Consider the following 22,626-nt stretch of genomic DNA (forward strand, 5'->3'; position numbering starts at 1 on the left):
TATATATTATATGTAGATATAGATACATAGAGATCTCCACAGGCATATTACATTATACTTCATTAAAATTTGCACATTATGCACCCTGTTTTATTTCCTAAGGAATATTTGATTAAATTACATTTTAGGCATGAGTAACATATGGGAGATGGACTGCAGAATTATAGGGGATCATTGCCTGAAATGTGAGGTCGTACTTCACAGCTGTGTAGTGATTTTCATCTTGGTCTACAGGCAGTCCCTGCTGGAGTTCGTGCCATCCAGATGCATACTTTGTTTCTTCATGGCAGATAAATCTGTCTAGATAAAATATGCATTGGTTGTCTATCAGGTTAATCTGAATGCTCTTTGGGATGCGGGTTTAATTACTTAAGGAAAATTAGCAGTTTGAATATTCTTCCCTGATTATTTTATAGCTGGATGTTTTGCCTCTTACCTTTTTTAGTACATAATATTTTGCTAAAATATAAAACGCTTGGTTTTGCAATTAATACCATATTTAGGTAAACTTCTGGTAAACTACTCACTGGTACAGTGTTGTGTGATATGCTGTTAACTGTCCTTAAATGAAAACACATTTGCATTTCAGGATAGCTCTGGGATGAGATTATGGAAGAGGCGATGGTTTGTGCTTGCTGATTATTGTTTGTTTTACTACAAAGGTGAGTAGATACTAGCTCTTTCGACTTAGTCTGTAGCAGTTCGCTTGTTCAAATCACATTGCAAGCATAAATTAATTGAACTCTTTGGATTAGTTATCCTGAGAAGATGCATAGTGAAACAATTACTTATCCATGTCTTTAATGCACAGCAAATTTCAGGCCACAGCTGGGGAACAAGGAGTTCCTGTATGATCTTTTGCCACATAACTTATCTTTGATACATGCCAAGGTTTATGTTGCAAAACGTTTGGCTGCAATACCAGTTTAAGACTTAGCTGATTGCTGGTCTATGTTGTGTTACCTACTTGTTTGACCTTGCACAGCTGATCTTTTGAGAATGCACTATGGCCAGATCAAAGCATTGGTTCAGCTTTAATCCAAGGGACAATGTAAAAGTGAGAACTTCTGAGTCCCGTATTTCTACCAAAAAAGGTAACATGTGATCACAGGCTGAAATAGCAATAGTAGTATTATGTAAGGTTATTTTTAAGTTTTGAGTATGGTGTAGCGTGGTACAGTTTGGGGAAGGCATTACAGATTATGAATCTTGAATTCATATTTCTAGGCACTGTATTTCTGCTGCTGATCACTTTAGAGCCATCAGTAATAGAGGTTTCCTAATTACAGCAATTAGCGTAGATGTAGAATGCTAAATGGAAGGTCCATCATGTTATGCAGCCTGTCAGAGTTCATTTGTCACAATAAGCTTTATTCTTGAAGTGTATTTTTCTGTCTGAAACTGAAAAATCAACACTTGCAAAAAAAAACTTCACAAAAACCAAACCTGGTTTTCTTCAAAAAAAATCAGTCTTTTTTCTTTAAGAAGAAAACATTTTTCTCCATATATTATTGGTGTTGAGTCATAAAAATATTCAGGTCAGAAAGGACTTAGGAAGTGTCTAGTCCAACCGCCTGGTGAAAGTATGGTCAGGGAAGAAGTCAGCCTGGGTTGCTCAGGGCTTAATCTAGTCTGGCACGGAAAACCTCTGAGGATGGAGATGGCACAGCCTCCCTCGTTGGCCTGTTCTGCTGTGCTCTGTCCTCGTGAGGAAAATGCTTTTCCTTACATCCAGTCTGAACTGCTCTTCTTTCTGCTTAATGCCTGTTGTCTGTGTGTCCGTAAAGGAGAATGTATTGTTAACCCACTGAAAAGTGCAGTGAGTGAGATTCTATTTTTTTATTTTTTTTCAACAGACAGCAGAGAAGAATCTGTTCTGGGCAGCATACCATTGCCTAGTTACGTCATCTCGCCAGTTGGACCTGAAGATCGCATCAATCGCAAGTTTTCTTTTAAGGTACAGTGAAAAAGCTTGTTAGCTAATTGTATTTTAAAATGTTTATTTGCATTAGAAAAGCTGCTGTTGTAAACAGAAACATCTTCTGCTTTCCTGTATTATTTATTACTTTTTTCAAAAAGTAGACAGCTTTGTTGACTGCCTGTTCACACATGACATGTCAATTCATAAGCAGCAAAACAAGTGCCATTCATACGTCTGTTACTATGTCAGTGTCTTTACAGCTTAGTAAGGTGTCTGTGAGTAAAGATCTGAGTAAAGATCCTGTTTCTAAAATCAGAAATTAGTATTGGTAAGTTGTTCCAGTATTGTTTACACATTCAAAGAGAAGTTGTCTTTTTTTATTCTTTATATAGAGTACTATATAAAGTCCACTCATAGTGGACTGATGGTAGTTTGGTTTGGCGTTTGTTGTATTTTTTTAAAAGTAAAATAATCAGCTCAGTTCTCACAGTTGGAAGGTGACAGTGCTGTAGCTTCTGATGTTTAATTTCCTCATTTCAAGGGGAGTAAGAGTAACCAGGTTTTTCTCCCCTTTTTTGGGGGGGAGCAATACTTGTCCTAAGTGACATGTAAGAAAAATTATTTTTGTTTGAGATTGGTTTTGTGTTTTTTCTTTAAAAAAAATAATGGATTGTGTAATTTACAGTTATTTTTGTTATAAAAAACTACGAAAATGGAAGTAAAACATACTTTTCTTCTTGACAGTGGAAAAACCTGGCTCCAGTTGTTTTGTCTGAACTGCAGCACTAAGGCAAAGTTTATAAACTTCAGTGTATGTTGCAGTTTTAAATTCTACCAGTACTTGAAGCAGAACTTGTTTTTCTGTCAAGCAAATTAACTATGTACTTAAAAAAAAGGAAATTTAGAAATTGGGTTTTGATCAGGTATACTTTAGGACCTCTAGAAGAAAACTTCGTTTAAATCTTTTCTGTGCTGAAATGATGAAGAATGTCTGCTCAGTTTAGACTTCCTTTTGCATTTTGGTTTTTTTTTTTTGTAGTGTTTTAAAACTGTAGACTGTCTTTTATTACTTTTGCTTCTATTTTGAAGTGGGTAGTGGTTTGACATTTATTAAACAAGTATTAACTTGGGAAATGTGTTTAAAAAAAGACCCAGTGCACTTTGGCAATATTTATTGTATTTTTTCAAATGCATTGGTCATAAGATAGCAGGAGAAGCTAGAAGGGGACCTTCTTTTTAAGAAAAGCATTCCACCCCAATATTTAATGAGTGTAATTTATAGAGCCCTCCTCTTGTAGAGCCTTTTCCTAGGAAGAAGCACATACTGAAAGAGGAGGACCCAGTGTACTTCTAGGCTTCTAACTCTCTTGAATGTTAGTGCAGGCTGGGGAAGGAGATAAGGAATGTAGCAATAGCATCTAGTTGCTTTGAGTTTAAAAAAAAAAAAAATCTGCTTTTTATTTTATTGAAAGGGTGTGCAAATGTTAATCGAATGTATATTAGGATTGTTAACCAGTTTAACACTATTGGTGATAAGTGTATGTATGTATGCGTGTGTGTGTGCGTGTACGCGTATGTGTATAAATATACACACGCACATATATGTAGTTTCCAAGCAGTATGTTCTATAGGTGAGCTCTCAAGTCACCACTGCCAAGTTGTGCCTTTCCTGTGGAGTACAATCCATGGTGTGATCATGATTAAATGTTTTCAGAAGCAAATGCAGACTTCCCCTGTTCTTTTTAGAGTATTATACCTATATGAGCTCTACCATGTCTTTAATCTGAGTCTTTTTCTGAAAATCAGTATGAGCCTGTAACCTGAGACTTTCAACATAGGGTTATTACTGAATAGTGGACATAAAAATAGCAAAAGAAACTTTATGCTAGAAATCTATATTAAAAAAATCTACAACATACATTTCAGGTATGAGTTTGTTGGGCCAATCTTAACTTCGCTTTAGGTGTTTGATGATTGACTGCAGACTAGATGCTGCAGTTTCCTTTTGTTTAGAACCAGCTCCTAGGGTGGCAGGAAGATTTTGTGATTCCTGTCGCATGGACACCATCCAACACTGATGTTCGGTCGTCACGGAGTGGGCTGTGGGCACAGGGCGGCAGGAGCACGGCCGTACTGGCATTCCATCACTCACCAGCCATTACCTTTATCTAATCTTGTCAGTACACTTCAATATCCAGAGCGCAGACGGACATTCTGTCTCGCGACGTAGCGCAGCCAGAAATAGAAAACACAAGGAGATTAAGCCCAAAATAAAGATAAGGCTTTTTCACATTTACATCCTGAATGAGTGGGAGAATGTGCCATGTCACTTTTTACGTTTGGCCTGTCATTTATTCAGATTGTTGTAAATCCTCTGTTACAACAGAGGTATGGGCTTCCTTATCAAGTGGCTCTTTGAAGTAACAGTGGGGTTTTGATGCTAGAGAAGGCATCAAACTGCAAAAAAAAAAATCAGCATATTAGTTTGGGTGTTTTTGCATATGATGCAGTTAGAAGAAGGTTTGTAAAACGCGTGCTCGCTAGGATATATGTTAAACACTGCTAACTTAAAACGTACATACACCGTAGGAGTTATCAGAATTCTTTTCCTTTTAGCATCCCCTGAGGCCCAGCTTTAAGCTTTTGTGTTTCTCTGGCTGTTTAATAATTCCAGGCCTGCAGAGCTGCATTCTGGCAGGCCACATGCAATCAAAAACCTACTTTGAAGTGTGGCAGTATGTATGTGAAATTGTTACGTTTAGAAACTCTGCTTTTAAGTATCTATCTCAACGATGTTTTCACATTGTTGTTTTTGCTGTGACGAGCTGTAAGCTACTGCCATTAAGCTGCGTGACAGCTTTTTAGAACCCAGGATTCTTACTGCATATTTAGTTCAGTAGGTAACATCTTAAAGATATTTAATTAATCTAATTGCTATATTTTTTAATACAGTAATTTTTTGCTGAGAAACATGTAAGGGAGCACAAATCCAATGTATAGATTTTAATGTGAAAAAGTTTGTGCATCTTTAATATATAGCTGGAAATACTCCCTGTGAGTAGTAGAGAATACAACAATTTTAGACATGAATAGTATCTATTTATGAAGGTTCATGTTATCATGGTCTCTTTAGAAGCCTCATTGTCCTCTGTCACAAAAACTAATTTAAATTGGTCCTTCTATGTGTTAAAATGTATGAGAGAATACAGAATGAAAACTCATCTATATGAATCTGACAGTAATTCAAAAAAGAGAAACTCGGAAGGCTTACCAAATTTGCTGTTAAGAAAACAACAAAATTTCATGCAAAGACAATGTGTGCAAGTATAAGCTTTTATTTAGGTGCCTATCTTGGTACAAAATAAAGTTAATGAAGGACGCTCAGATGATCTTGTCAGAGGTAGGAAGTAGCATTGGAGACACAAATTATTCCTTTTTATTTTGATAACTGCCTTTTAAATTTTTTCAGAAGTACACCCTTTCAGCATGAGGACATTCAGAGCCTAGGAAGCCAGGCCAAACCATTGCTTCCAGAAGATGCTACTGCAGCTTTTTTTTTTTAATATCTTACCATTATTGACACTCTTAAGACTTATTAATGGAAGTATCTGTTCATTGCTTAGACCTGCAGGGACCAGGGCAAACTTCTTATCTGTTTCTTTGATCTCACTGGTTTTCCTGAAAAAAACCCTGATTTAGTTTGTTCCTTAAGATTCTCTGGATCATTGTTGCTTCCTTAGGCTCCCATATTGCTTCTAAAACTTCTCTGGGTCTGGGGAGTCAGGTGCAGGAATGCCAAGGCCTATAAATTTGAGAGGTGTCATTTTAGACTTTGAAAGAGGGAAGGTTCTAGCTTCTAAAGTCCTGAAAAAAACTCAGTGTTATTTGAGGGTGAAAGATGAGTTAGATTGTAGTGTGCTGCTGTTGTGTTTATAGTGAAGACTCAGAGTACTATTTCAATTTTTGCTCAGAAATGGTCATAAATACCGAACTTCAGGACAAGGGAGATTTTCCTGTATGTTATAGCTTACTGAGAGGACTGACTTTGAAAGATTACAATTATTAGAAAGATGTTCCCTTCCCCATCCCTTTGTCCTATGAACTGTGGCTGCTTCTCTCCTAGGAATCTGGAATTATTGGAGGTGAGCAGAACAGCTCTAAGCCTTAGTTACTTTTAGTATAGTTTTTCTTAAGTATTTTCTTTGGAAACGTGAATCTTCATGATTTTAACTTGTTTAACCTTTTGTCCTTGCTTTGTCTTATTGATATGCTCTTGGGGTTTACTGTCCATTTCTCCTTCTGTGCATTATGGGAGAGAGACTGCTTTTCTTCTCAGTCTATCCACATTAAGGCATCTGAATGCATGAATAGGTACCAATATTATTTTTTCTTTGTTGTGTGTATGGTGTACGTGCGCGCATGTGCTGTGTTTTAGGCTTTTTAGTATGCTGTAGTCATCCTAATAGCTATTGCTTTAAAAAAATAAAAAGACCAAACAAATCCAAACCCGCTCGCTTCTGTGTCTGCTAGCAGTGACTGCTACAGCACATCGGCACAAAGTGGCTTTCTTGCGTATAAAACACACTACTAATAAATAACTGAAATATATTGGAATTTTCCTTTAACCGGTTGTATATGTTACGAGCTTCAGAATGTCATGTTTGTTGAGAATAACACACCACCTCTGTTATCCCTTCTGCAGCTATGAATGTTTATGGCCCTGATGGCTCCAGTCTCAGGGGAGAGCAGTGCAACATACTTCACATTTTTATACTGCTTTCACCTACAGCTTCTTAGGCAATGTTTCAGCTGTGTTCATCATGCACTGCTGGAAAACAACCTGAAAGGCAAATGGATTATGTTGATCAGGACGTACAGGGCAATTAAGACAGACAGCTGTTAAATCCATTTATTGATGTGTATGCTCTGCAGTTAGTTTTTTCAGAAAGTATATAACCAGTGGATGGTGGGGTCCCACTGTCACCTGCAGCAGGCCACGTGTAATCTGATTTTCTGTAGGAGTCACTTCTGAATTCTAGCATCACGCTTCTATGGGCTCAACGCGGTCAGTGGAAGAACCCTTTAGTTATAAGGTCTAGCATGTAAATTACTGTTTTCCTTTCCATCTGGAGCTGCCAGTTTCTGGTCTCTTCTTACACTGGATGCTAACCATAAATTGCAATGAATCAAATGCTTCTAGATCATATTGGGTTTGACCATTTGTTATACTCTCTAAATGGCAAAAAAATCCAATAAAACCAAAAAATACTCCAACACAAAGAACTCAGCCAGGCAAACATGAAGAAAACCCTTTGATTCCTAAAAACACAGTTGGTCAGAGCAGCTGTTTCATGTATGTAAGTCTATTTTCCTAGTGGGAAGGGAGAAAAGGAGCCGCCTTGATTCCCTTACTAGCCAACGCTGTTGGGAAGCAGAGACTCTTTTGAGCAAGAGTGAGTCTTGGAACTTCTCTGTGTAACCTTTTCCTCCTCTTCCTCCTTTTTCTAGCAGGCTGCTTTGCTGCAGTCTCAGCCTTTCTACTGCGGGTTCTCAAAACATCCTGAGGCTTCCTTGCTTGAGGTGCAGGAGGGAAAGACCACATTTCACCCATTTATAAGAACAAGCTGTGATAGAAAGGGAGTAAATGTTCCACAAAACTTAAAGCACTCTAATAGCCAGCAAATGTTTTGCTCCTTGGAGATGTTGATACGAGTCTCTAAGATGATGGTGATTTGGGAAAATCAGGGTAAACAGCTGAAATTATAACATTTAGGGAGGTGTGCCCCGGATTAAATAGCCTGGGTTTTGTCAAAACCATTGCTGTGTTTCTGAAGCCATCTGAGATTATAGACTGTTGTGAGGATTTTTTAAATTTGAGTATTGAGGGGGAGAGGATTTCATCAAAATAAAAAGATCTGTCATTTAGGGAAGACTTTTGAAATATGTGTAACCTTTAAAAGAAAAGTTGAAAATCATTTCTTTTCCTTTTAAAAAACCCAAACCTATCTCAGCAGTGTTTCATGTCATCAGCTTTTCATCATCATTATCATTCATTCATTCATCATCACTTGCATGTGATAGCAGGTTTAGTTTTATAAAAAGTGGTTTAAATTACCAATTTTATTTTGATGTCATTACGTGAGTTTTCCAGCAGAGTATACTGTCTTCAGTTTTTTGGAAAGCGAGGGGATGCATCTCTCCCTACTAATCTCAAGCACATCAGTAAAGTAACTTTGAGGAAATGTAGTTGAGTGTTGCAGGACTGATAAAGAGTTAGTAATATCTATACTATTGCTTGTACAAATGTGGATGAGATTTGATTGAATTTAACTGGTCTAGAGTTACAAAGACATTCCGTATTGAGCATTGAATATAGAGGAATTTCGAAGTAACTTTAGTTTGCAGTGGAATTTCATGGAGTATTTTGGTGAGCAGAGATACTTGTCAACATTTTATGTGCTGTGATAATTCTACCAGTGTTACTAACTTTATCAGTAAGTCTTGTGATTTTGCAGCTAATATAAAGGTTCAAGTGCACGCTTTAACCAAAATATCTTAACAGCATTATAATCAGTTCTTAAATAAGCAGTTTAATTGCTTGAATTTTAAGATTTCTGTCTGTGTTTTGTCTGAATAAATTGCTTTATTAAATGACCTGGGAAAATTGGCTTGCTCATGCATGTCTCGGAGAGAATTTCTTTAATTTGTTTTGTATGGTATTTATGGCAAATTAAATACATTAGTTAAGAGAAAATGAAAAGCTGAAATTTCCTACTATGAAAAACAGAAGCACTGCGCTTTTAGCTTAATAGTGCGAGAAAGAAGTAGAGGAATTTCAGTAAAAATCAGAGTGTGTCGTTTGAGTTTGCTACACAGTGGCCCATTGTGGCAGTGTAATAATTCTACCCTATATTCAAGAAACAGTCAAACAATCTGGAAAGCTTTTTAAAAAGATAGCAGGAAAAGTTACAGGAGCTTTTCTGGGGGAAAAAATTAAAGGACTGTCTAACGTTTTTTTCTTTTCCTTGTTCTTACAGGCTGTTCATACAGGTATGCGGGCATATATTTATAATAAGAATTCTGTTATTGGCTCTCAGGCAGAGCATTCAGGGATGCGGACGTACTACTTCAGTGCAGATACCCAAGAGGATATGAATGGCTGGATCAGGGCTATGAATCAGGCTGCTCTTATGCAGACACGCTCTTCACTAAAGAGGCAAGTTCATTAGACGAAACTGGTAGCTTTAAAAAAAAAATGTTTTATATATATATGTAAAATTTTAAAATATATATATATATAAAAATAAAATCAGGTTGGGGGTGATTTCTGAATGAGATATTTATAAATGTGTGCATGAAAGTAATTCCCATTTTAAAGAAATAATTATTTCTAATTTATGTTCTACTGCAAATCAGTTAACTAACCTTAATTAAGAAAACCTGGTGTTTGGTATTAGTGTCTACATGCAAATTGTGTGCCCACATTTAGTGACATGGATTAATTTCTGTATATATTTAATTTTTTTAGGGAATTTCAGTTAAAAAGTTACAGATTTTGTGAGCAAATCCATACAGCTGCAACAGCCAGTTGGCAGCCTTGAGGGGAGATAAATAAAAAGGAAAAGTCAGAAAAGTGACTAGTTGTTTCAAATGAGTGTTTAGAACTGGGATTAAAATGCTGTTAAGATGGAAAAGAATGTTAAAGATGAGTAAATCATGTGTTTAAAGTTATGGATATTGACTAATGTATGCAGGTGTTAACTGGTTTTTTTGTTGGTTTTGTTTTTTGTTTTTTTTTTTTTTTTTACTTTGGTGGCCTTTAGTACTTGTAAGAGTGTTTTATATTTTTCTCCATATAGAAGAAAAGCATTGTTGGAAAAGAAGGATGTCTTTTGTTCCATTGTTCTTAATTAGTGCTAGAGGCAAACAAAGCCAGCTGTGCCTTCATGTGCTTCCAGTTTTCCCCTTTTCTTAAAACTGATGTAGCTTTCTTGATGTTTTGACTTTGGAATGTGATTCTTCCCCTACAACTCCTTGTGAAAGAAGACTCTACTGTGAGACAACCCTGCTTTGAAGTGTTGGGGCTGTGAGGATTAAAATGTCATGGTGCAGTTTCTCAGAGTATCTCGCTCTACTGCTTGCTTTTGGCAAATCACATATAAGCAAAAAATAAAATCAGCATCTCTTCCAGAGCTTTGCATCCTGTATAATTTTATGTTAAAACTTTCTGGATTTAATTTAAATTCAAATAACATATAACCTGTTACCTGGGTGGTTTGGTTTTTTTTCTTTATCTTCTTCATAAGGATAGGAATAATTGAAAAATTGGGGAAGTCTGGTACATTAGAAGTATTGATCCAAGTGTCCTTCCTCCTAGTAAAATATTCGTTTTGAGACACTAAGTAGACTAAAGTGAAAACAATTGTTTCATGGCACTTATTCAGAATTCACTTTCCATAAAGCTTTAAAGAAGCTGAACTTAGTTTTAGAGAAGATGAGGTGCTACTGCAAGATCAGTGATGCTCCATTGAATTGTAACGGAAAAAAAATGTTGTAGAGAAGCTTATCATTGTAAAGAGATGAAGAAAATTGCAAATGAAGTATGTTATGTGTCAAAAGCAACATAAAACTTTTAGGATCCTTAGACATTTTACAGTGTGTTGTAAGTTTAATGTCAAGATTTCTGATACGGAATTTTTTAAATATTTAGGCAATAAGATAAATAAGTAAACCAGTGTGCATTGCAATATGTATTGGGACCAATGGAGGTAGGTTTTTATTATTTTATTTTTTGTAGGAATATCCCCCAAGTTAAAAATGCCCTGGACAATGATAGTACTGACTCAAATGTAGATATTTTTCTGTCCTCTTGGCCAGAAATGACTAGTCCTCAAGGCATCTGCAAAGATACGGAAGACTACTTTTACTTTGCAACGAGCAGTTGGCAGTTTGGTTTTGATTTTTTGGCTTTCAGTGTTTCCTAGGATAGGAAGACTTTATTTTGTACAGGTTTTTGTACATTAATATTACACAAATTGAACACTTCTTTCATACAATATTAGTGTTTTCAGTCATTTTTATGGATGCATATAAATAATTTCTGCTTTTTTGGTAGCACTCTAAAGGTATCTTTTGTCTAACTGGGGTAACAATGGGAGTTTTGCTGAGCATCTCTCTCTTAACATGTCAAAACTATCACAGCTTGGAGAATGTGCTTTTGTGGGTATCCTTTCTAAAATAGTAACAAGACCACATCAGCTTTTAGCGGTTTAGCAGTGCTCATTTCAGTAATGTATTTTGTTTTCAGGGAAAGTGAAAAAGTAGATCAGCAAGCTGTTCCCCAAGTCAATCACGTGGATGCCTGCAAAGATTGTGTGAAAGCAGAGATTACGGATACGAAAGAAAGTTATCAAAAATCAGCTGAAATGCTTGGATATGATAAACGTGAAGAGATAAGAAGAGAAAAAGAGGAGGAGGAGCATTATAGCCACAGAAAAGAAACTCTGGAAACTAAGAAGCGAAAGGCTAAGCATGCGTTAAGAGAAGCTGATTCATTATTTCCAGACTTAACGAATGCATCGTGGTCCCAAGTAGCTCAGCCTCAGCCAGCTGAGAAGAATGGAACGCTTCCTAGTTCATTAAGTATGAGTGCTGGCCTAGTGGAGCAGCAGAATGGTACCAGCTCGTATAAAAGAGGGTTTGTTCCCAGAACAAATCCAGATAAACAGATTCAAAGGAAAAGTAACATGGCTCAAGTGGAGCACTGGGTAAAAGTCCAAAAAGGAGATACAAAAAGGTTAGTAATGGGCCCATCTTTACATAGACTGCCAAATGGCATTTTCTGAAGTTAAAGGAAAATATGTGCTAGTGATAGGTTTAGTGCAAATCAGAATGGTGTTTTGCAGAGACAATATTTAAGGAAACTTACTTTCTCTTTCAGCAGTGCAGAATGGTATTTTTCAGGTGTTTGTCTTGGGGGGCAGTCAATATGGGATTGACTAATCAAATCCCTTTAATGTTGTTACTGTATTGCAGATAGAAAAAGTGAGATTAAAGTGCTGCTTTTTTTTTTTTGCCTGTTTTTAATCACAGTGGATACTTAAAAGTTCTTAAATTTTGCTGCAATTGAAGAGCCAGGAAGTGAAGTGCAGCCCTCAGTTACCTCTAATTCATAAACAGCTACACAACATAAATTATAGATAATAGTTTTCCACTTAAAGGTAAAGAATGCTGATTGGGTGTTTTTGTACTTTCTGTTCCTGTTCCAAACGTCCATTCACTCCTCTGTATCAGATCAGTGCACTCAAAGCCCCAGTGTGTGTGTCACATATTGAAAGGTCTCCGTATATTAATTTAGTTAATGAAGAGGTCCTAGGATTCCCATGGTCTCCGGGATTCTCTTTTCCCTTTTCAAAATTACATAAATTGTACCAAGACGTGGAATGCACACTGGAATGCTTTTGTCATTTGAAAATCTCATAACTGCTTTACTATCAAAGCGTGAAAAAATGAAGTGATGTATATATATGCATCAATTCAGAGTGTCACCTTGTGTCAAGTGGCAGGACAGACAGTTGGGCTCTGTGCTGCAGGTTAAGATTTTTAAAATATGGATAACCTGTTGAATTAGTACCTTATAAATTTGCTAAAATTAATTATAATCAGCATGTGGATTCAGGAGGGAGAAAACTTTTAGTATTTTTTTTTTAATGCTTACCTAACATTGGTCAGGAAATTTAAGACTTGCTGATTCTGTTTGGAAGTCCATTTTTTAATCTTTGGAATTACCCTTGAAGCAGCTTTTATACTTCACAATACTGTTTAACATTTTTCTAGACTGCTAGAGTCAATTTACTTACATCTTTTTTGCTTGGATATCAAGCAATACTTCCCAAAAGTATATGATTTTAATGAAAAAAAGTACTTGGTATGTTGGTTCTTCTTACACCCACGGGTGTATTAGTCAAAAATAATAACAGAAAACTGTTAAACTAATTAGCCCGCGCTTAAAAAAAAAAAAAAAAGTGTTGATGTTTTTCACATCAAAAATATAGGCAGTAAACAGGCTTGAGTGATAGCTAAGTACTGTTTTCTTCCTAATTACTCTTTCCAGTAAATCACCTTTAAGTGTGTATCAGGTGTAGAGTTAAGATAGCGCTGCTGCAGGTGCCAGTTTTTGTTTTAGATAAAACCAGCTACCTCAGCTGGAGCTGCCAAGTATTCAATGAAACTTCACGAGAGTTCACTACAGCAATGTAACCAAAATCTAACTCTCTCTCTCTATATATATATATATGTATAATTTTTTTTCTTAAGAACTTTCTTTGTGTTCTATTTTAGTTCAGTTGACCTTGTTTTCTTTGTCTTTCCTTGACAAGTGCTGCTATATTCTTTGAGTTCAAAATAAATTGAACGTTACCTTCCTGAAGATGAATAGATTAATCTTTTAAACGGTACCCTCTCTAAGCCTGAAGAGGCTGTCGCAGTGCACTTAGCTGATGGACAGAAATGGCATGTTAGTTGTCAAATGTTGGCTTGATTGCAGGATATAGATATCTAAGGGAGTCAATGATTTGATTGACATTCTATTTTGATTTTAGTAAATATGAGTGGACCACTTAGTCAATGCAGAGCATTAAGAAATTGTTACTCCACCTGAAACGTTACAAAGAACTTCTGAGGTTCTAGAAGCCTTTATAATTTTTGGACACAGAATGAGTACTGTTTTGTTTCCTGGTTCAGGTGTTTAAAGGTGCAGGGCTTGCAGCAAGTGGATTATGACAAGAAAGAACTCTTTCAGCTAGGGGGGCTTCACACAAATACAACAGTTTGTATAACTTTTTGCAGGGATTGCACCTTTTATGTGGATATTTAGATCTTTCAAATAGATCTTTTACTTCCCCTTTTTATAAAAAAAGCACTTGGAACTGTTTGCTAACTAGTAGATGTTAGCTGTCACTCTGGACATTCACCTACCTCTCAATGAACTGTTGGCTGCACCACAGTTACATCCAGTGTAGCCATATAACCCCACTCCGTTCTCAGCAAAGGGGAGTACCTGCTTTGGTAAGGTTCGTGCTAGCCTTTGGGAGACATCTAGAGAATTGAAAAGGTTGAAAGGAGGCTTTCAGGAGATTTTGGTTTTAAGTAATTAAAGGTCAGGACCATCAAACAGCAGCTGTCAAGAGATTATTAGTCTTCGGTTTGATTGCAGTACCTGGATAGACATAGGGAATGCATTATTGTAAAGAATCTGCCATTGCTAACAGTTTATTTGCACTTAAAAACATACATAAATCTGATAAAGATAAGCTCAGTATTTCACAACTAAATGCAGTCATGTTGAGAAATTTCCTTCCTTGTAAATAGAGTGTTAAACATTTTTTGATACGCAGAACTTTCCGTTCCTTCCTGATGTGCTTAAGGAAGAAACATTGTCTTTGTTAGCTTCTCTGCTTTCCCATGAATGGACGTAGTTTTCCAATAATTGTGTTTGTTTTCATTTGAACTTTTGTCTTTTCTTTTTAAAAGATCTTCCATGCCATTGCTTCCCATTGCGGTCCCTGAATGATTTTCGTGGCCTGTAATCATATAATATAGCATCAGGCCAGTTTTTCACTCTTCAATGTCTGCTTTCCTTATTATATTATTTCTACCTCATCATTCAAGAGCGGGAGGTTCACGAGAACAACTGCTTTTGCTCATTTTTACTCTTGATCCTTGAGAAAGCAATTGTCCACAGTCCGTTGTGGACTAAGTGGGGTCATTTGGGACAGCGTTCTTTTCCCGTTGCAGAAATTGATCTGTCATCTTAGTACCTGTTTTTATGTAGCGTAAATGATTTTTAAGGTTCTGAAAACTTGCGTGGTAGAGATGCCACCTGCTTAAAGGCTGCCATCTCAGCTGGAGGTTTCTCCCATCTTCATATACAGGCAGGCTGCAATTTCTCAGTATATAGGCAGTTGCCTCTAAAATTCAGCTTGGATGTGACTTTCTCTGTGCAGTCTAACGCACGTGCAGCTTTGGGGTTTCTTCTAGCAGGCTGAAGTATTGCATGAAGCTGGCACTTCCCAGCTGCTCAAAGTACTGCTTTCATCCAAACATTTTTTAGTTCCTTTCAGACAAATTAATTCTTTTTTGGAAGAAAGGTGTGATATTTCTGTGTGTCCTCCCCAGATAAATCTCATGGGGTATTTCTTTTCGGACGGTGTTAGCTCCTAAAGCTGCTAGCCCTGGTCACTTCATTGACTACCATTAATTCCGGCTGATGTCAGTACTGAACCCTTTCACGTTCAATTAGAAAGAAACCACACACAGATGATTTGAAACATTCACTAGTTTGCCATTCAATAGACGGCTCTGCTAGGTTGGAGTATAGGAATGGTCAAGCCCCCTTGCCCATTTTTCCGCAGAAAAGGCAAAAGGATCTGTCCTAGCTTCATGCCTGTCTCAGATGTCCTTTTGAAGCATCACCCACTCCAAGCTTTCTCCATTCTCATTCCTGTTTAGACAAAACATGTTTCTAGCAACCACTTTGATTTTCATGTGGAAAGAATTAGCAGTACAGTGGAGAGCATACAGGGTACAGACAAATAAAAGAGGCTACTTGACCACTAAATGCCAATCTTTATTGCCTCTGTTCATACTACCTGCCTTCACTGTGAAACTTGAGGTAACATCACGGTTCTGTGCTACGAGAGCAGTGCTTTGAGGAATCTGTAAGTACTGGATGCAGCGCGGGGCAGTTATTCTGCTTTCTGGCATGAGGAATTATGTGTCCCCTCTAGAGCATCCGTATTTCAAGGCCACCCAGCAGCGCCAAATCCTGCAAGCAGCAAGAGACAGAGGCTGTTACTGAGCAGGAGTTACCAGTAGCAGTTCCTTTCCCCCTGCTTCTGTTATTCTTTGATGCTGAACAAAGAGGTTCCTTTCCATCCTGCCCTTTCTTTCATGTGGAATTCCTGCAGTTCCCAAACCATCAGGTCTCCCTCTCATGCAGAAAGTGGAACCTACTGAGTGGAGTGATGAATGTGCTCCAAGTATCTTCATTTGTGGGGGTGGTTTTTTGTTGGTTTTGTGTATTTTCTGTATTGCTGCTCTGTAGCAAGTCTAGCAGAATGGTTTTCTGTTTGGTGATCCTCAGTCAATGGGCAAATGACTGCATGTACAAACCCCCCAGATATTTAACTGGAGAATCAGAAATTAAACAGGTTCTTATGCATGAGGTTACAGCAAGATTTTGACTTCAGAGTAGGAGAGCTAACTTTGTCAGAGCTTTTGCCAATTCTCACTTAACTCTCTCCCTCCTAAAAGATTTAATTTCTACAGTTTAAGCATATTATGGGTTCATTACTAAAGCCAGGATGCAACACCTTGTTTGATATTTTAGTTTCTGAGTGAGTTTTGTTGCAAAAAGCCTTGTGTTGCTTAAAACAGTCAAACCAGAAGGATTAGGTCAGATGAAAGTCAGTCATACAGATCTGGGGGCTTTGAGCAGTTTCTTACCTTTTTTTTTTTTTTTAATTCTCATGAACAAAAATTATCTGAGATACTCATTCTGTGATTATTGAGATTTCTTCTTGCACTTTAAGGTAATTTTTTTATAATGAGCCCGCATTTGCTGTTCGTAAACCACACCACCTAGTGGTGAGCAGGCTTTTGGTGAAGATACATACTTTAATTTATGAATTTGCTCTTTAATCATAATAATTCCTTTCTTCATGTTCTTGACATTCCGTTTGGCCTAAGTACATAATGCTGCTGTTCCTTAACTTTAGTTCCAGTAGGTCATCCTAGGTTAGACACTAAATTAAAAGCCTGTATTTATACTATTTGCATCTTTGCATGGGTACAGGGTAACATTTTTGGGCAATACGTTAATATTACTTTGTTATTTTTTCTGAAAATTCTTTTAAAATGACTCTGATGTTGTGTCATGTAGCTCCTAAGCTAATGTCATTAGAGGTTTGTTTTTTTTTTTTAATCGGTCACTCCCACTCATCAATGTATGCTGAAATTTACCCATTTCTTCCACCTCCTTTACAGCCTCACTTCTGATCAGACTCTTACACGTCAGGGTCCCAATCCACCTTTTCCTGAAAACTATCACACTTTGCCAAAGAATACCAGGCAGCATTCAGGGAGCTCACCACCACCACCAAACCGCAATTTGCCGAGTGACTACAAATACGCACAAGATCGCGTTAGCCACTTGAAGATGTCCCAGGAGGAAAGGAAAGCAAACAAGGATGGAACTGTTTGGCAGCTGTATGAGTGGCAGCAGAGACAGCAATTTAAACACGGCAGCCCCACTGCCCCACTTTATGTAGGTTCTTCAGACTTCATTGATCGTAGTAAGTCAAAAAGTTCATTAGATGTTCCACGATCGATATCGGTTCCGCCCTCTCCATCTGATATTCCTCCACCTGGACCTCCAAAAAGCTTTCCCCCAAGGAGACCGCATACTCCTGCAGAAAGGCTTACGGTTAAACCATCAGATGAGAGACAGACTGTAGACGTTCCTTTTGCTGGATCACCCAGGAAGATACGAAACCATGCGGTAAAGGTTTGTACACGCTATAACTGATTTCAAAGTGTGCTACCTGTGGTGTCGTACATCGATAATTTAATTTACTCATTTTTCATTTCATCCTTCCTTGTGTATGAAAGGTTGTGCAAGTTGTAAAAGATAATACAATGAAGAATTTTCTCCTGAAATTCTTATTTTTCTGATAATTTCAAATTGATCAAGTTTTGTTGGTTGGGAAAGGAAAGTTGGTGGCACATCACATCGGTTTGGAGTATTTTTGTTTAAAAACTGGAAGGCATAGATTTATATGTATAAAATACACAAATTGTAGTATTTTAATGTATTGAGTAGATAGGCAAGAATATAAAACTCATCAAGATAAACTCCTCCTTGATTATTTACTTTTGCTTGTAGTCTTCAGTGTTTGCTGTGTCTGCTTTCTCTACCTGCTTTGCTATTTTATTTAGTCTTACAGCTGATTCAGTTTTTAGTTACAGCTAAAAACATAATAATCTTTCATGCGTTTGATAATTTAAGCCCTTTGCAAAGTCATTATCATTGGGCTAACCAAAATCAAATAGCATTGATCTGAAACTGTAACCTTTTGCGGAATTCCACTATGGTTCCTTTTGTAGGTACTGTTGTACCCTCTTATCCACGGGTGACCGAGGGTTTGGTACTCCACATGGCTCTCCTTGCCTAAGGAGGAAAGCAGGGAAGTTCAGGATTGAATCAACGTAGAGTTTACTTTTCTTGGTAGCTCTTACACAGGAATAAGTGGAAATGAAAGCCTCTATTCACCGAATTCTTTGACCTCAACCAAGGGCCCTGATGGGGAAAGTATTTGCAAAGAAAGAGAACTGTAAATTCACATACCTACTGTGGGGTCAGGACCATGACTTTGGATTGCATGCTAGCTTTATGCACAGTTTAGCTTATTATTTTTTTTAGTTTATATGCTGTATAGCTGTCAGATGTCTTTCAGCATTGATAGATTTACAGTATTCTGTCAGAGGATGAAATAGGCTAGTGATGTGCAGCACTGGAAATTAATATTTGTTTTAACTCCTGATTATATTATACCAGACATTTGGTTTCTCCACGTGTAAACTGAAGGAGCATTACATCCCTTGCAAAGGAATGTACAGCAGTCTTTTCTCTTCCTGTGCAATGTAGCTGCATAAATTTTGCTCAGAAAATAAAACTCTTTACATCATACTGGCTTTACCAATATAGGGGAATACAGTTTTCCTCATCTGCAAAACTTTGCTTCTGTGAAAGGTTCTAGAGAAAAACTGCTCATGTTTTTATATGTAAGTACACAGCATCATTTTACATCTAAATGTATGTGTCTACAAAAATCTGTTATAATGCCCCCTACCTGGAATGCTTTATTAAAGTCCATCCAGTTACACTTTTTTTTTTTTTAATAAATTTAAAAAGGGGGAAAAAAGGCAGAACAAAACACCATTCAGTGAAATTCAGACAGGTACAAAAATAAATCACGAGACATTTAGTCTGCCTTGAAGAAAGTTGTAAAAGTTTGGCATTAAGAGAAAGATGAAAGAATGGATGTGCTGTAGGTTTTCATGTTATGAGCAGAGACGGGCAGATAAAACATGATTATTTAAAAAACCCTGGTATTAATGGAACCCATTGCCACAAGGTGTCACTCATGTCAGTAGCTTAGTGTTCCCTGGCTGACAGAAGGCATTCACAGCCGGCTGTCCTAGGGCATCAGCCAACCAGCCTTTCTCTGAGAGACATTAGGTAGGGGGGAACTTTATGAATTTTTTTATTATTATTATTTGCTGGAAGCCACTCGGCACGTGCTGCTGAAGCATCTTGGTCTGCCAGAATCTGCTGATTTGCCCAGTGTCACAGGTGCTAAATTTGCATTTGTTCATTCATAAGCTCTACTTAATCATCAAAGGATCTGGCTGGCCCATGGATGTTACCCTAATCCAAGCATGCTGTGAATTCAAATAGAAAATTGGGGCAGAGGTGTGTATCTTCCAAATTTGCCCTCAAGTGCAACGTACCTCTCACTGGAGGTGATCCTTACCATTCTGGCTGTGGCTTCTTACAGAGCTCAACTCACATTGATCGACGCTCTATGCCTGCCATGGGCTACATGACACACACTGTGAGCGCACCCAGTTTGCATGGCAAGTCGGTAAGTTGAGAGTTACTTTTCCTTTTGTGTCATCATAGTATTGTAGTTAATTTTTCCAATCCTGCTTGTTCCATAGTAGTTGTATTTTTATTAGTTAAAACATAAGTAACTTGAATGAGAACTTAATCTTAACCAGCTCCCAGTAAAGCCTGTAGGGATTTTGCTGTTATCTGCAACATGAACAGGGGGCGAGCTGTCTGTTATTACAGGACTCAACTTTTATTATGTTTATTTGACCAAATACAAAGTTAATGAAATAATTGCTTAATCATGTCAAGTAACTGCTTTCTGGGCACTGAGGTGAAAAATGTAATTACAGTTCCTCTCCCTGAAGACTGCTAATTTCCTCTTTACACTGTGTCTAAATACCTGCAGCCTGAAGAGCTAACATTGCTTCTCATTCGATTAAGGAGACATCAGGCTAAGTTGGCTAGTATACGAAATTACACAATCGCACAATTACTGCAGCACTTGCCAACTAATTCCACCTATCAGGTCAGCTGCTGCGTGGCTCATCTGTGCCGTATGACATCTTGTGACTCTGCAAATGCTTTGTTAGTGGCGTGCTTGAGTCTGTGCTTTCTCGCCCATCCTTTGGTATTCTTACAGTTCCCAGGTTGTTTGCGGTTTTTCTTTGCTGCTGTATTCGCTATCAAAGATGAGCGTTATAAGTTATAGGGCACCGATGCGTAATTTTCAAAGCATCATGTATACTTCCTTTTTATACTATTTCTGAAAATGCTGCATCTTCAGAAATGTGGGCTAAAATAGAAGTTCATTCTAAAGCAAACCCATTTCTTTGTGCTGCTTTCATGATGGGATTGGCTCCCTGTGCCACACGCTGCGTCACCTGCAAATGGAAATGCATCAGCCAGTTTGTACATCCATCTGAGCTTGCAGCTGTGTCAGTTCTGCAGGTGAACCTTGGTTCAGAAAAGCTCAGGTGCATTTGGGATCATCGGCAGGGCTCTTGATTGCCCTGGTGAATGAAACTTGTAAACTTGAGATCAAACTGAAATGTACTTACACAGCTCTTGGGTTCGTATTAGAGCCTCAAAAATGGAGCCACCTGGGAATAAAACGGGGCGACTCTTCTTTGAATTGGTGAAGACTTTATATTAGCCCCAAACTAAAGGAATTATTTTTGAATTTGGAAAAGTTTCATGTCCTGCCTTACCTCACCTACAGAACAATTGCACTAAGATGGGCAATAGTAACAGGGGTTTCTCCAAAAACGGGCAGACTTCCTAGCCAAAGTCCTCAGCCAGACTTACAAGCTGATTGGACGAGAATTGTAAGTGAACACCTCTAAAGAAATGCAGGTGTGATCTATTGATTTTATGGTATAAAGGGGTTTTCTTTTCTTTAACTACATACACATTCTCCTTGGCTCAAAACTTGAGAAGAGGTATAGCTGTGTTTTTCTTTTATTCTGAATTTTAATGTACCCAGGATAACATCCTGTCAAAATAGCAATGAAATCCTAGGAAATTTGGGGCATTTTGGCTGACTGCAAAGCACATTTGCAACAATTAAACTTTATTTTGTTCTGTATTGCAAATACTTCTCTTGAAAAAAGGAGAAATAACTGTTATGATTTCTGTGCATGCTTTTTCTTGAAGTGACTGTAATGAGGATGTTCCTAGATGAATGTAACTATAAAATTAAGGTGATGGCAATTACAGGTGAGCCAATGAAAAATAAGGGTCAAGTTGAATGCTCTTACTTAAAAGAAAAAATGGGTTCTCTAATCGTATAAGTGAGATCTCTTTCAGTATTTTAGTCACAAAACTTATTTTGTACTTCCTCTGAATAAAAGAATTCATATCTTAAAATATGTATGAAATGTGATCAAAAGTATTGTAATGGTTTGTTATATGATGGCTTCTGGTTACATTCAGTTAGGTAGAAGGCTTCTCTTCTGCTCCCAAAGGGAGATACGGTGCTGGAGGATAGATACCACCTTCGCTTTTTCAGTGAAGGGATAGCCAGTAGGAATTGACCTTTGAAAAAGTAACTTTTGCAGATCTATTGTTTCAGGTAGTTATGTATCTCATTAGAGGTGGAAAACTCAAATCTCTGTTTGGAGGGTGGGCATGAGGTAGTAATATTCCTGGGAATTTTTTTGCCCATTTTCAGCTGTAAATAGCAATATGCTGGTGGAGCAAATCTGCTTTTTTTTTTTTTTTTTTTTTTTTAATGTGCTCCCTACTCTGTTATTTTGATTCCTCTTTCACCCAATGTCTTATATCTAACCAACCCAAGTATTCTGAAATTGTTTCAACCATTCAAATACATTGCATTGTTTTTTCCCTATGTACTTACCTGAAGGCGGATGACACTTACATCCAGTTGAAAAAGGATTTGGAGTATCTGGATCTAAAGGTAAGATTTTATAGGAGTCTACTTCCATTATTATTTTTTTTAACCCAGTGGTCTTTTATATGTCATCTTTGTACCTGCAGATTTTCAGATCACCTGTTCAGAGATGGGAATTCTGTCTTTTGCCATCACTGTGGCGCGTAGAATATTGAATGTCTTTATAGTAGTGACTATGCAATTAAAGTGCAAAGTCAGAAAGTATAATTGCTTCATCTTGTAGGAGGAACTTGTGTTACTGGTACTCCAGATGAATGTGATGTGGGTTTAGTGAAACCAGATAAAAACTGTTCCCAAATGTTTGTCTGCTGTAGCATTAGAACCAATATGAAGTCAACTCCTCTAAGTTCAGATAGGGTGTTCTTTTATTCCAGCTTTTTCCCTTTAAATCTCCTTGATCTGACTTTTTCCTTGCTTTTATGACATACTGTATTTATAATGCCTTGCTTTCTTGTGAAAGTGTGGTGATTAATTAGCACCTGACATTGTTTTCATGTTATTACAGCTAAGAGATTTCAAATGCACCATTCATCCATCCATCCATAGGTACAATCTGCCCAAAGAGCGTTACATGATATGTCCTTAAAAAAAAAAAATAAAAATTAAAACTATGATACTGAG

The 22,626-nt window shown here is 37.4% G+C and overlaps 1 protein-coding gene across 9 annotated transcripts in view; it reads left to right on the forward strand.

Annotated features, from left to right (window-relative positions):
- PLEKHA7 (pleckstrin homology domain containing A7) overlaps positions 1-22,626 on the forward strand; it is a 159,076-nt gene that overhangs the window by 108,622 nt on the left and 27,828 nt on the right. For 8 of the 9 annotated variants that reach the window (XM_037402505.1, XM_037402508.1, XM_037402507.1 and 5 more), the window contains 7 exons: positions 590-662; positions 1,857-1,957; positions 8,959-9,137; positions 11,229-11,717; positions 16,967-17,486; positions 19,540-19,626; positions 21,958-22,011. In XM_037402505.1, the coding sequence (XP_037258402.1) occupies positions 590-662; positions 1,857-1,957; positions 8,959-9,137; positions 11,229-11,717; positions 16,967-17,486; positions 19,540-19,626; positions 21,958-22,011 (1,503 nt within the window). The remainder of the gene's footprint in view (positions 1-589; positions 663-1,856; positions 1,958-8,958; positions 9,138-11,228; positions 11,718-16,966; positions 17,487-19,539; positions 19,627-21,957; positions 22,012-22,626) is intronic. The other variant, XM_037402506.1, reaches the window with a different exon arrangement.

Source organism: Falco rusticolus, chromosome 10, assembly GCF_015220075.1.
Source record: "Falco rusticolus isolate bFalRus1 chromosome 10, bFalRus1.pri, whole genome shotgun sequence".
Classification (NCBI taxonomy): domain Eukaryota; kingdom Metazoa; phylum Chordata; class Aves; order Falconiformes; family Falconidae; genus Falco; species Falco rusticolus.